This window comes from Corvus cornix, chromosome 2 (assembly GCF_000738735.6).
Source record: "Corvus cornix cornix isolate S_Up_H32 chromosome 2, ASM73873v5, whole genome shotgun sequence".
Taxonomy (NCBI): domain Eukaryota; kingdom Metazoa; phylum Chordata; class Aves; order Passeriformes; family Corvidae; genus Corvus; species Corvus cornix.
In genome coordinates this window covers 84,057,978-84,071,997 of record NC_046333.1, presented here as the reverse complement: position 1 = coordinate 84,071,997, position 14,020 = coordinate 84,057,978, and the positions used below count along the sequence as shown (strand labels likewise).

At 37.4% G+C, this 14,020-nt stretch overlaps 1 protein-coding gene across 1 annotated transcript in view; it reads left to right on the top strand.

Moving 5' to 3' along the window:
- The window catches only part of LOC104685860 (protein cordon-bleu), a 122,086-nt gene that overhangs the window by 97,398 nt on the left and 10,668 nt on the right, over nucleotides 1-14,020 (top strand). Inside the window, exon 11 of the mRNA XM_039548899.1 lies at nucleotides 11,179-11,317. Coding sequence (XP_039404833.1) covers nucleotides 11,179-11,317 — 139 coding nt within the window. The remainder of the gene's footprint in view (nucleotides 1-11,178; nucleotides 11,318-14,020) is intronic.

The window sequence follows — 14,020 nt, the reverse complement described above, 5'->3', positions numbered from 1 at the left end:
TAAAATTCTGTGATGACATACATTAAGTTTTATAGAAACGATAGTCCCTGTAATCAGTCATAAACCTGGAAATTTTTATATATTTCATACTTCTACTGGAGCTGAACCTGGCTAGTGCTATCCGATTGTAAAGACCATTATCAAGGTGTACCAGAACCAATTAGTAGAAACAAGAGTGAGTAGTAAAAGAAATCTCTGGTCTTTAAAATGCCCTATACCATGGTAAATGACTAAGAAATTAAAACTCAACAATTAATTTCCAATTTGAAGGTGGTTTGTTCATTTTTTAAAGAGCTTTTAAAGAGCTTTTAAACATGATATTCAGTTATCTGAATGAGAAATATCCAGACTTGTTCATGTCTTACAAAACAATAATGAGATGGCAAACATGAAGCCAGCTGACAGCACATCAGATAATGTTTGCTGTGCAGTTTGGATGCTTAATTTAACTAACAGCTGCACTTTGGTTTGGATAAATGATGCAGGCCCAAATTAAAAGAGTAAAGTGCAATGATGGCTGAAGGCTTATCTTGCTGTCATGTAAAGCATGAAATTTAGGAAGGCTAAAAAAAGCTGCTAGAGAAAGGGAGTAATTTGTACTTCTTTTTATGATAGAAACAGCTCCAAAAATTAATTCTGGTGTATGCGCACTTAAACACATTAATTCTTTTAAAGTAGTTATTAAAAACTACAGCTAAATGATGCATGCAGTGTAGTGACTACTTTCTCAACATCTCCAAAGAGTATCAGTTAAGGGTATGTTATATTTTAGTACTGTATTACAGAATTTTCTTCTCCACACCACTAAAGAAACTGTTGTTTCAGTCCAAATTGCCACCCATCCTCCTTACTGCTCCTAATGCTCAACTTCATTTTGCTGCACTTTTATTTACTAACAGCATATGTCTCATTAAAAAAAAAAAGGCAGAAAGCATTTTAATAACTTTAGGCAACACGTTTTTTAAGCAGCCAACTTATTTTCCAGCAGCTTTTTTGTCCCTCCTTATCTTCCAACTGTTTTTTCCTGTAATTTTAAATAGAGTAAGGTGTCGCAGTGTGATGAATTATTTAAAAGGAATCTAAGCTTTCTCAGTCAAGAAGTCATTAACTACAGTTGGTCATATTTTTTCCTGAAGCTTGGCCAGTATGAACTAGGATGTTAGTTCAGATTTTCAGTGGAGGTTTTCATGTTAGCAAGGTACAGCCTCTCAGAAGTGCAGTTGGAGGTAAGACTCATTTTGGAGCATCCCTTTGAGAGTCTGTCTTTACTCAGATAATGTTCACAGTCAATAGGTTTTGCACCAGAAGAATTTAAAATTTTGAGGTCTGCTGTAAAACTGTCTTTTTACAATGTAAGAGGAATCCATTGTGTGGCTTTCTTGCAGTTTTAGAAATACGGTTTCTGAATCTTTGCCCAGGAAATAGTAGCAGTGTCAGTTCAGTGGTGGTTTAAATTGCTTACCTGCTTTAACTGAAGGCTGGAATTTGTGAAATGCTGAGTATTTCACTGTTTGACTTGGATAGGCTGTTACTTTAGAGGGGTGGAGAATGTAATTACAAAATTTTGTAAGATTCCTCCATGGTCTACTTTCCTATTGTTTTCTGGAAAATAGTCCAGTCCTGCACTCTAACCTGTGTAGATATAATCTCTGAATTGACATCAAAGTTGGAGTGACCTGGTGATGGTTAACATATATGCAAGAACACAAGCAAGGTGAGCTTACAGTGTCTTTATATTACAATTTAACGTGCATAACATAATAACCATGCGAAAATGCAAGATTTGTTTGGCAGGAGGACTTCTATTTTTTTGCAAGAAAACATATGTCTTGAGAGTTGAATCCTTGAATTATGTGCAAGAAAAATTCTTGGAACAGTCTTTTTTCCAGCATCAATAGCGTTCTTGATCTTTTGCAATAATCCAGTTGCTTCTGGCTGTGAGTTCATGGTTCACCTGCCAACTGTTTCTGAACAGACTATACTACCTGCCTTGGGAATGATACCACAACTTACCATCTGGTGAGATCATGATAGTATCACTTGACCTCCACATGTGGTCTCTGTCAAGCACTTCATTGAAAACTGGCAAGACATTAGGGCCGGAACATACTGTTCTATGCAGCCTGAATTTTGGCAGGGTTGCAACGCTCAGTAAGTAAACTTCATCTGGCTTGCGAGTCTCAGACAAATAGAACAGGCTGATGTCATCGTAAGCTTTAACTCTCATTAAAGAAGAAAGTATGTGTCAAGTAATTATGAGGCTTTGTTGGGCACAGTATTTAGGGGAAGTTAATAGACAAAGATCATTTTGAGCAGCAAGACTTCTGAAGAGCTGGCATTCAGTGAGCGATGAAAAATGACTCTAACACTGTGCTTAATTTAGAAACTGGGTTTGCATCACTTTTCAGACTTTGCTTCTAACTCCACCTGACACAGTTCCTAAATTAAAAAGGTAAAAAATTACAGAATAGATAAATTAACAAAGTAAATATGTGCTGTGTAAATCAGGTTTCATTTTCTGGCTTAATAGCATAGTCAACATTTAGCCAAATAAAAAACCAAGGGAAAACATCACAAGTATAATAAAAAAAGAAAAGTTGTTTTCTGCTACTTCGTTGTTAGGGTTAGAAGGGACCTCTGGAGATCATCCAGTCGAACCCCCCTGCGAAGGCAGGGTCACCTAGAGCAAGTTACACAGGAACACATCCAGGTGGGTTTTGTCCCAGACAGGGAGACTCCATGACCTCCCTGGGCAGCCTGTTCTCAAGGAAAAGAAATTCTTCCTCATGTTGAGGTGCAACTTGTGTTTTAGTTTATGTCCATTGCTCCTCATCTTGTCGCTGGGCACAATAAAAAAAGAGTCTGGCACCATCCTCTCTAAAGTTGGCATAGGTCACAGAGAAATAGACACCTCATTTCATTTTCAATGTGCCAGTCTTAATGAGAATATAATTTTTCAGCTCCTGAGAACCAGCAGACAACCCCTGAGTCCTGCTCAGCTCTATGTTGCTGACACTTCCAGGTGTGGATAACAAGCAGTGTGCCATGATGGGTTCCTCAAACAAGTCTTCCTAGCAGAGTGTATTTATAATTTTGGATAATAGAATCTTACACTTGTGGGGGATAGCTTGATGTAGAGCCATGTTATGCTACTGTCCTAGTAATATATCTAACTGACACTGTGGTACCACTCTGCTATTCTCCTCTCTTCTTGCTTTCAGAAGAGTGTGGAAATACAGGGGCTTTTGGCTGGCATTCATAAGTGCAGGCCAGAACTAGACTTGAGTGGGAATTTGAAGGGGACAGTGGGAAGGTGTGGCACAAACTAGGTGATTGTTAAGGGTCCCTTCTAACCCAAACCGTTCTGTGGTCCTATCAAGTTGGAAAGGAAACAGAATCTATCACTTGCCTTACTGCCTAAACCACGTTTCCCAGACATTCTGTGTGCCTGCGGAAGGAGAAGGCTGATCAAAGTGGGTAGAACACTGGAAATAATCAGATATATTTTTCTCTAAATTGAGAAGACTGCCAAAGTGATTGCCTAGGACTTAGTGCTAAGCTCTAGAAATACAACTTGGCTATCTCTACAGAAGAAAATGTTAAGTCTAGAGGGAAACCTAAGCTCCAGGGAAGTATGTAGTTTATCGGAAGTAAAAAGGATAGTGTTCTCCTTGATCCTTGTCATGTTTGTGTGAATTCCCTTCCACTTTCTAGCCATAGCAGATTTTAGGCTACAGCCCATCCTTTTGGCAGAAAATTGGACAAAGATGCAAAATAATTTCTGCAAATCTTCGTGATAATCTCTGAGATTTTTAAGGACAGACAAGCAGCCAATCATCCAGCCTACAATCCAGGGTGTGAGACTGTGAAAGAAAAGACAATGTATAAAATCCTTAGTCTAGTGCCTTCCCAAAAGGAAGTCTCTAAAAAGATGACATCATATCAAATTCATTAACAAAGGTGTCAGAATAAATATGAACTGCACTGCTACTGTGCATCTTACATTCTTACTAATGTTCATTTGTTCTGTTAATTGTATAGTTCTAACTAAAAAGATGAGCACAAGTATGAGATTAAAATCTGGGGGTTGATTTTGCCTTTTTTGTTTAACTTCTCTAGAGGAGAAATGAATCTTGGTAACAAATTAATTTGTGGTGGTTTTAAAATGTGATTTTTAAGTGATTGAGGGTTTTTTTGTTGGTTCTCCTTCCCCCCCCCCCCCATGAAGACATAAATAAGGAGGATTACATTGTATTCAGAGAAAGAGAGGAAATTCAATTCTTTGCCAAAGCAAACATCCGCAGACTTGTGTAGTCTACATGTTTCAATGCATGTGAAAATATTTGGTGTTGTAGAGTGATTTCCTTGAGTGGAAATAATACTGCAGCTAGAAATGAGATTTTGCAAAGAAGGAAATCACAGCTATCTTAGTAATTTAACATCTCAGATTTGTTTATGGATAGTTTCCTGTCTGACACATTTAACTGAACAAGTTAAAGTGTTTAAAGATTAGAATGACATTAATTTTTAACTGCCCTTGACTGTGACATTTCACAAAGGGTGTGTTCTATAAAAACAGACGGAAAAATGAGCTTGCCCCTTCACCTTGTACTGGCTTTCTTGTGTTAACTGATTTAGCTTTCTGTCACCAATCAGCCAAGTATTCAAGGACATTTTGTCTTCTTCATTTTATGAATAAAATAGCACAAGAACATAGATATTTCTCTAAAATCCAGTAATGCTAAGCTCTTACCTGTTATTGGGACCAAGGTGTTTTTGCAGTCAGGACTTGATTTTTGATACCCAATACTAAATTTTGTTTAAAAATTCTGTTTAACACCAATAAAATAAGAAAAAATTATTCTGAAATTAGGCATCTTAGGCAAAATGATGCAAAATATTGTGATATCTGGTTAAAATAATAATGATAGGGGATTTTCAGAAGATGGATGCAGTTTGCACTCTAGTTTCCCACAGTGCCTGAGCACCTCCAGCAGCAAAGCAGCTCGGAAGCTGAGGCAGGGAGTACAGCTGGGATGCAGCCATCAGGTGAGACAGACACCTGCACAGTACAAGGACGCACAGGGCTGAGTTTCAAAGTCAGGAGGAAGCCCCCTAATAGAGAGTGGTGTTGTCAACGGCTGAAACATGGCTATCCTGTTCCAAGAGCTGCTTGCTATTATTGTGGACTTAAACTCCCATCTAAATTTGTTCTCCAGGAGAGTGATGTGTCCAGAGTTACACAAGCTATCGTGTCTGGTTGGTCTGAATATCAGTCTTGCTACCCCAACATACTTACTCATATGGCTTACTTAAAACTAAACCTATTATTATTTATTTTATTTTCAGGCTTGTGAGGTCCAAGACTGAAAAATTAACATGTACAGAAGTAAAATGATCAATGCAGAGAAACTGCTTGCTAATTTCTGAAGTGTAGTTATTTCTATGCATTTTATTAAAATGACAAGTTTTCCAAATAATACCCTTTTTACAAGTGACTCCTTGTGCTAGATTTTTTAGTATCTCTGTTTCTTTTTTTTTTTTTTGGTAATATGTTGTTGTATTGCATGGGATCCTAGTAAGTATTTTAAATAACCCACACAAATGCATTCTGCAATGTAAGGACACATTTCTGGGAGACATCAGGCTACTGCTTTTGAACTCAGATTCTAATATACTTGTGTCTTAGTGCATTTGTGTACTTATGGATTAAACATTCATTTTTTGATCAAATGAAGCAGGATACCACCCAGTAAAGAAAGAAGGTAGAGAAGTTCAGTGCTGAATAGACAATTTTATTCATGTAGCTTACAGTAGTCACCTCATGAGTTGTACATACACAGGGTTTTAAGTGTTCACTGAATTTTCCTTTGTCAGTATATGCCAGTGAAAAGACTAATAACGTATGACCTGTCCAGGGAATATTAGACATATGAGTAAATGTTGTTTAAGGCGCATTAATGGTCAGTTGGGACTTCTTGTGGTTTCTAGTGCTAGACATGTTGAAGCATCTGTTGCTTTGTGAAAATGCAGAATCAGCTGGGCTGAATAGCTTTTATATCATCAAGTTTAGCTGACAGATTTATGTCTCCATTCTGTAGCTGAAAGATTTATCTCTCTGATTTTCCTAGAACGACTCCTCTTGGATCAAAATATTTACTTCTCAACTGCTTTAAGTTATGTCCTAGGAAAATATCTTTAAATCTAAACCCATAAATCTTACTTACATACCAATCTACCACTTGTCTTTCATAGAATATTATAAGGGATTAATGCAGTTATGGTTATATCAAGAGTTTAAAGCCTATTAATAAAGCATGTGTCTTTTTTTCTTTTAGAACTTCTTGTGAAATGGCTCTTAATAATTTCAAGATTTCCTAAAATTCTTTGTGGGAAGAGGGTTGGGATGGTCCCACACATAGTTTGGGATGATACTGTTGTTTGTTCAGTTACAGGTCAGCTCTGGGTTTTTTTTCCTTTCGATTGCATTTAAACATTTTTATAATTCAGTAGGCATTCTGACCCCACACGTTATCATCACCAGCAGGTGTATCAGAATCTGGCTCGCTTAAATCAGAGTGTGTGTCTAGTCAGTGTGGGATGATGGAGCAAGTTTGTAATGAGGGCATGCAGGTGATTGAATCCATGTGTCCTTTTTCCAGTCCTTTTTCTTTAATTCTAAAAATAATTTCTACAGTCAGTCACTGTTTTCACGAATGAGACAAATTAGCTAATTCCTCTATAAAACAATTAAAGGTCCTGATGTATAGCATTGCATAAAAAGGAGAAAGAAGCAAGAGAGTATAAGGGCTTTCTTCACACATTTTATATCATATGCTTCAATATTTTATTTGCATATGCTCAACAGTCATGTGGCATCCCTTAAAAGCAATCTTTTATTCCAGACATGATTCTATTGCTGATACATCTGTATCATCTGTAGCTATGTTGTTTGAGCAGGAAGAAAATTGCTTTAAGGAGAATTTTGTTAAATATCGAGACTGGAAAATTCTTAGGTTTTCAATATTTTTCCTTTTCTGTGGCAAAATGATAGGAGTGATAGTAAAAGGAAAAATTTGTTGCCATAAGACAAATGTTTCTTGTAATGTTTATAAAAATACTGGAAAGACTGGTTTGGATTTTGAAGCACAAACGATGCAAATTAATGGTACAGTTTCTGGCTTACAGAAGGAGGCTCAGTTTTGGGAGCCATAAACCTGCAGTGAATTTGGGCCTAGTTGGGTCTGTGGATAAAAGAAAGTTGGCATTTGCCAGATGACTTGGTACTTTTATAGATAAATATTTCTGTTAGAAAATTTAAAAGGGAATGGCTGACAAATGCAACATCAGTGTCTGGCCTGTATGTAGAGGACAGGCAAGGCAAAGGAGTGGAGCTCACACTGGAAATTTATCTGAGAACCTCCTTGTTTTTGAAGGCTTGATGAATTTTCAGTAGTGGTGACTTGTTTCCTTGGGCCTCATTTAATATTTTTCATTACTTCATATTCAGTGCAGTCTGACCCAAAGAAAATACTAGACTTTTACACATGAGGAAACTTAAACTCAGTTTACACATCCACTCTTACAGTATCCACAGATTGTTTGCAAGTAAGGTGACTGTGAAATGCTGCTGATTGAAAATATCAAGCATTGGCCTTGTAGGATCCTTTTCCACACAATTCTGACAAATAACCTCCCCATGATGTTGTTTTTATGCTCTAAATATATTCTAAAATCTTATCTAGAGCCCTCCAAATTTGATAAGTACGTTGAGCTTTCACAGAAGGAGAACACGTTCAGCACATTGCTCAGATATTTTGTCTACAGTATTGGAAGAATTTTTCAAAAAGCATGTGAGCCCTGAATATAAAGGAATTTTTTTTTTTTTAATTGTGTGTGGTTTTATCAATATGGGAAGAGAAATTACACTATTTTTCAGACTTAGGTCCTTTTGACCTTTTTTATTCATCTCTAGCTCAGTTCATGGCATTAATTATAGTCAGAGAACACTTAATGAACATCTTTTAAAATTATGTATTTGTTGTAACAGGAGCTGATTTAATAATTTCTTGTTTATAAATACAGGTGAAGCGCAAGTGCTAAGACAAGGAAATATTCTGTTAGACTCAGAGAGGGGCTCCTGTAACAAAGTTTCAATGGGAAATTACTCTAAATAATGTTGTTAAGGCTTGATTTCTTTATAAAAGAAGCAGCCAGCCATAACAAATTATTTTCAAGTTCTATTGGTTTTGTATATGCAATTGGAAGAAAGAAACAGAATGTTCTTTGTGCTTTTTCCATTTATGTTTAGCCTCACAGTTTTACCGGAATTGGGATTAAAGGAAAGTTACTTTTTGCAATTTTATGACCTATTCTTGAACTAGACACTTCTTATATACATTGTAGCATGACTGGCTTTAAACAAGCATTTCATCTTCTTTATGGTGTTTGTGAAGAGTACTGCACTTAGCTGACAGTATAATAAAAGCATTTTTGTGTGTGTACTTCACCAAACTTGCATTATTGCAGTCGTGCACTAGCTATTTCCTAGCTTATTCTTTAACTGTAGCAGTGTGTCCATCCATACATCTATCTAATGTTCCTCAGGAGATTCGACCTAAATAAGAATACATAAAGCTGAAAAAGATAAGCTGACTTCTAAAAAGGATCCTTTCTTCATAGGAAAGCACTTACGTGTCTTTGAGGAATTTGACTACACCAAGCTAACATCCTTCACTCATCTGGTCCTTGGGCAAGGGTGATCAGTAATCTCTATCATTTTAAGTGGGAAGACTTTTCCTTACTTTCTGCCTTGATTCTCAAGATTTCCTAGCTTTATCCTTTAAATCAGCAGTCCAACCATTTTTTGTCCTAAAATAAAATGACCTTTCTGTCTGGAGAGGGAGGAGTGAACATGGAAGCTGCAAAATGCCATTAAACAACTGCAAAAGTCAAGCTTGTACTTGTGAAGTATCGGGAAAGTTCAGATGCTGCCTGTCTCCCAGATGATTCAAGTTCTTCATAGCTACTGAATTTTGCAGTCTCTGTAGTAATCAAAATCTCCACTTCGATGATTTTCTTTTTTTTTTTCTGTAAGGTGGTATCCTGAAGAATCGAGATGCAGTATTAAGTGCCTACATGTTTTTAGTTATTTAAAATGCAGTGCAGAAGAATGGGGTTGGTTTTTTTTTTTTCCGAAGTGTGTATTTGCCCATTTCTTCAGTAGAGAAGAATGAGGCATTAGGTAGCTGTCCTCTGTGTAATTCCCCTTTAAACTAAAGCCTGATGGGTCTGTTTCACTGAACAGGGTTTCCCATGTTCAGCTCAATATTGGGCATTCTGTTTAAACTTCAGTTCCTAATCACTGCAGGCAGTTCCTTTGTCAGGGGATGTGTCCCATCTTAATACAGAGCAACACTATAACATTGGGCAAAAGTTTTTCAGTGGAGCTCTATAATTTTGCAGTATCCATTCCTGAGCATTTGGTGTGGTGTTCTTTTCTGGGTGTGAGTCCAATGTTTTTTAAATTCTGTGAAATTTGATGATCAAAATTTAAGTTTACAAATTCTTAACATTATTGCCCATTTACTATGCCTGACTTTGTCTAGATTGGCCTCACTGGCTTTAGTCATGCATTGCATCTGGTGGAAATTTAATATAAAATGCTGAAATAATCCGTAATAGTAGGAAGTAGGACCAGGACACCTTTCTTTTCCACTCTTGTTTGGTGCAAAGCTGCAACTCGTCCTGGTTGCTGTGCTCTATGTCCAGTGCAGTTACTGCCAAGTTTCTCCCATGCAGGATGCAGGTTCACCAAGGGGTGGAGAGTGTCCAATTGCCATGTGGCATGGTGGTTAAAGCATCATCCTTGAAAGGTGGGAACAAAAAGGTTCTTTTTTATAATGTAAGGCACTCCTGAGTGCTTTTGAAAAGGAAGGCTAAGTGTATGAGACACTATTCATATCCTAATCTTAGTAAAATTCATTTATTCTCAGACTTTTTACTCAGCGCAGGAAAGGAAACCTGTAAATCAGTGCCTTTCCTCTGAACTCTGATGGTAGATTTAAGCAGTGTGAAGCTACTATTTGTTCAATGAAATCTCCCGCAACAATTGTCTTTTAAGGGTCCGTTAATCCTCTGGATTAAAGGAAATATTACGAATATGATTGGGTTTATTTTTATTTTTATTAGCTGGGTCTTTGAGATAGTAGAAAACCACCCAGCGGTTTTCTATATTAGATACAGGAGTATTGGGACAGACAGAGCAGTTAGGTCAAAGAAGTGAAGGCTTCTTTGGAGGAATGCCAGCAGCATGTCATATGTGGGCAGCCACCATTACTCTCTTCCTCAGCAAAGCCTGGTACTGACTGCTGTTGTCAGTACCTTTCAAATATAAAAATTCCACAGACTTTCCTACATGGTTTTTTTATTATTATTTTTATTTTTCTGGAAAAAGGAAATAGAGCTAAGTTCCAACAAGCTACGGAAAATATTATGCAACCCAGTGAAACCCAAGTCATTTGTAATAACATTTTTCATATTTTTAAAAGCGGCATAAACAGTAATGAAGTCCTGGCATATCAACCAGCATGTTGCAATTATTGGAAGCCAAGGTGTTACAGATATTCAAAAGTATGTCTGTGAAGTCCAGTAGGCATGAATAGAGTACAGTATGATCTCATATCATCATGCAAGCAAACTGTAAATTCTGATTCTTCTCTCAGAAGTCCTTAGACAAGAATTTGAGAAAAAAATAAAAGAAATGAGAGAGAGTTTATGCACTACACATGCCAACTGGAGTATTTAACCATAATTTAAGGCTTGAAGAAACCAATGGAAAAAGAAGATCATGTTATGGCTTAAGATTAACAACACACATCGTATCATACTCTGCTTTGATGAGTGTTGGGCTCCCTAGTTCACTTTTTCCAAAACCATCAAATGCCTACCAGACTGGTATTTCTGCTGTGACACTCATCTGCAGTTCTTGTCTCTTTCCTTTTCTGAGTGCAATATTACTGTACTTCTTTAATCACCTGTTGTCGCTATAAATGCTCATTATAAATAAACTGTGCTGAGAAATTAGGTCATATGGAAAACACTTTTCTTTTGCTTGTTGACAATTTGCAACATCAACAAAATACATCCTTTATTGTGCTTATTTTTCAACTTTGCTAGATATCACAAGGAGCATCCCTCAGTGATTTAAGGAAAAAGAAGAGGCGTGCCCCTCTTCCACCAGCTGCATCTGCTCCCCCCACTCCTGCCATGCCAAACAGGACAGAAGACAGGGAAGACAAGAGGAAGAGCACAATGGGTGAGAGGCGTTTTCTCCTGAATAATCCTATTCATGTGCTTTCACTGCTCACTGTTTGAAGTTGCCTTAATTCTGTTATGCTGTGAGATTGGAAACTTTTGTAACTTGGGGAAAAAACCCTACATTTCTCTGCAGAATGAAAGTCTGGAAATAAGTGTTTGTATATTACCTCTTGGTTTTTTTAATGCCACCATACAGAGTACCACAGGGTAGTAAAAATGTAGATAACACTCATCAGATCATTTGAATATTTGGCACCAACTTTACATACAAAAGCACTAGCCCTGGGCCTATTCTGCACCTTGAAGGTCATGATTGGTTTGCTAGTAAATGGAAATACAGAAATAGTAAATAGAAATGCTAATAAATAATAAATAGAGATTGGCCAGGCAATACTGAATGCATCTCAAGCCATGAAGTTCTGCTAGAACCCAAGTACAGTCAGGCTGGTTCAGTGTCTCCTCATGTTTCTAAAACCTGAAGGCATTTGATTTTCATATAGTCCTCCAACAATTTGACATCAACTGCCCATACAGAGTAAAGTTGGTTTTTTAAATTTCATCCTCACTTTCATTATAAATAAATATCTGCTGAGTCTTTAGCTAATCAGTAGAAGAAAAGAACTGATGCTCTCAAAGGAATGCCATACATACCTAGAGACAATAAAAGAGACTGTAGTTTCAGTTGCATGTGGCACCACGTCTACTCCTACAGGAAAACTGAAAAACATTCTCCCAGAACTCTGTTATTATCTGCCTGGTAGCTTGTTCAGATTGGTGAGAGCCTTGCCTGAGTGAGGACACCAGGATTATGCTTCTAGCAAGCAAAGTGATTTTATAATGGATAAAGATATGAGATAATGACCCCACATATTGGAACTCATTTTTCAGTACATTAAGAGAATCATTCTTCAAGTGCCATAATGCACTCAGTGCACTTCAGTTCATGCCTTTGACCTCATGTTTCATCAAAATGCCTAAGACATACAGATATGACATTCTGTCATACATAATTGCTTACATTACAGATGCCTTACAGTTTAGAAAGAAACCTCTTGGCTTTGTTCCAACATTTATTTTCAGTAAATGCTTCACATTTAATGCCTCAGCATGTATGTAGCAGCAGGAGTCCATTATCATGTGACATATTCGACTCCATTGACATCTCTTATTTAAACTCTCTAAGGGCAATGTTATTGCTGGGCCATATAACACAGAAGTTTTCAGCAAATTGGCTTACTTTTAGCCACTAAAGATGTCACACTCTACCGCTTCTCATGCTTTGCCCTACTGCTGGTCACTTTTTGCTGACATTTGTTGCTTTAACTTTTTATAAGTGTTCTTTTTTTTTGTATTGGTGCTCAAATGTTACAGATGAGATATAGCAGAGGTACTTCTAGTCTGTTCAATACTGTGTACGTAAGTGCCTGCTGGCCAGACTCTGCTCATGTGGGATTCTGTAGTATCGTTTGCTTTAATGGAGACTTATTATTTTACACTGACAAAGAACTTGTCCCACAGTAGCCCTGTCTTCAGTGCTTTTCGTTTTCTGCTACTTTCTTGAATGAATGTGTTCATTAAAAAGAAAAAATGTTACAGCCAGAGAGGGTTGGTAAAACAGCCTCTCTTCGGGGCCCTTGCAAGAAAACAATGAGAAAGCACAGATGGCTCTGAAAGCATGAGAGAAAAGCTGCGAAAAAAGCAAGACTCCAGTGAGGGGAAAAACGTGCTGCAAGAAATAGTCAGCCACATGATTGAAAAAGTATTAAAGGTACCTATGTAGCTCTCAAGTTAGCCATGTGAATCAAAGCAGAAGATCCTATCAAAAATATTCTCAAACTGGGAAATTCACTGTAGTATTCAATACTGAATCATTTATTGTGATACCAAAGTATTGTGCCAAATTTCCTCAAAGCAGTAAAAAAAGGGCTTGCACATTTGCCAGCGTTAAAATGTGTCTCTGGAAGATACTCCCCTGGAAGCTAGTGACTCCTAAGTAGAAAAGCATAATGGTTTAATCTTTTATCTTCCCCCTTGGTGCTGCTTCCCTTCTCAGCAGCCCCAAAGCACAAGCCCGAGAGTGTAGGAATGGATCAGACCAAAGATCTGTCCCTGCCAGCATCCATGTTCAGCAATGACCACATGCTTGAGGCAGGGTATGAGAGCAGGACGAGCAGGTAGTTGTGGTTCCTCAGTGTACTTTCAGCCTCTAAGGGCTTTCCAAATAGCAGTAGCTCAAGTTCTGTACCCTACAAACTGGCAGCAGCTCTTTAACTTTGCAAGTGGTTCACAGAGTACAGTGAAAGACACATGTATTTGTTTAGTTATTGCACACAGTGTTGAAATAATCCCCCAGACAAAGTTATGGGCATTTCCTTTGATAGCTTCAAACACTGTTTTGCATAAAACAACTTAATCATCTGCTTCTCTACAATGTCAAAATAATGAAAACCAACTCAAAAAAAAAAGAACAGAAAAACCTGTAAGATACCTACTTCAAAATACTGACCTAAGGCATCTTCCTCTTTTTCTCAGGAAGAGTCAGGAAAATAGTCATATAAAGTATCTGAGAGGTCAGCAAACTCAGGCAGTTTGACACTTCAGAAGATAAAAATAAAACATATTTTTCACATTTTCTTACACTGCTTTTTTTCAATTTTTTTATTTAACTCAACTACTTTTCTCCTTCCTTATGTCTGCCAAA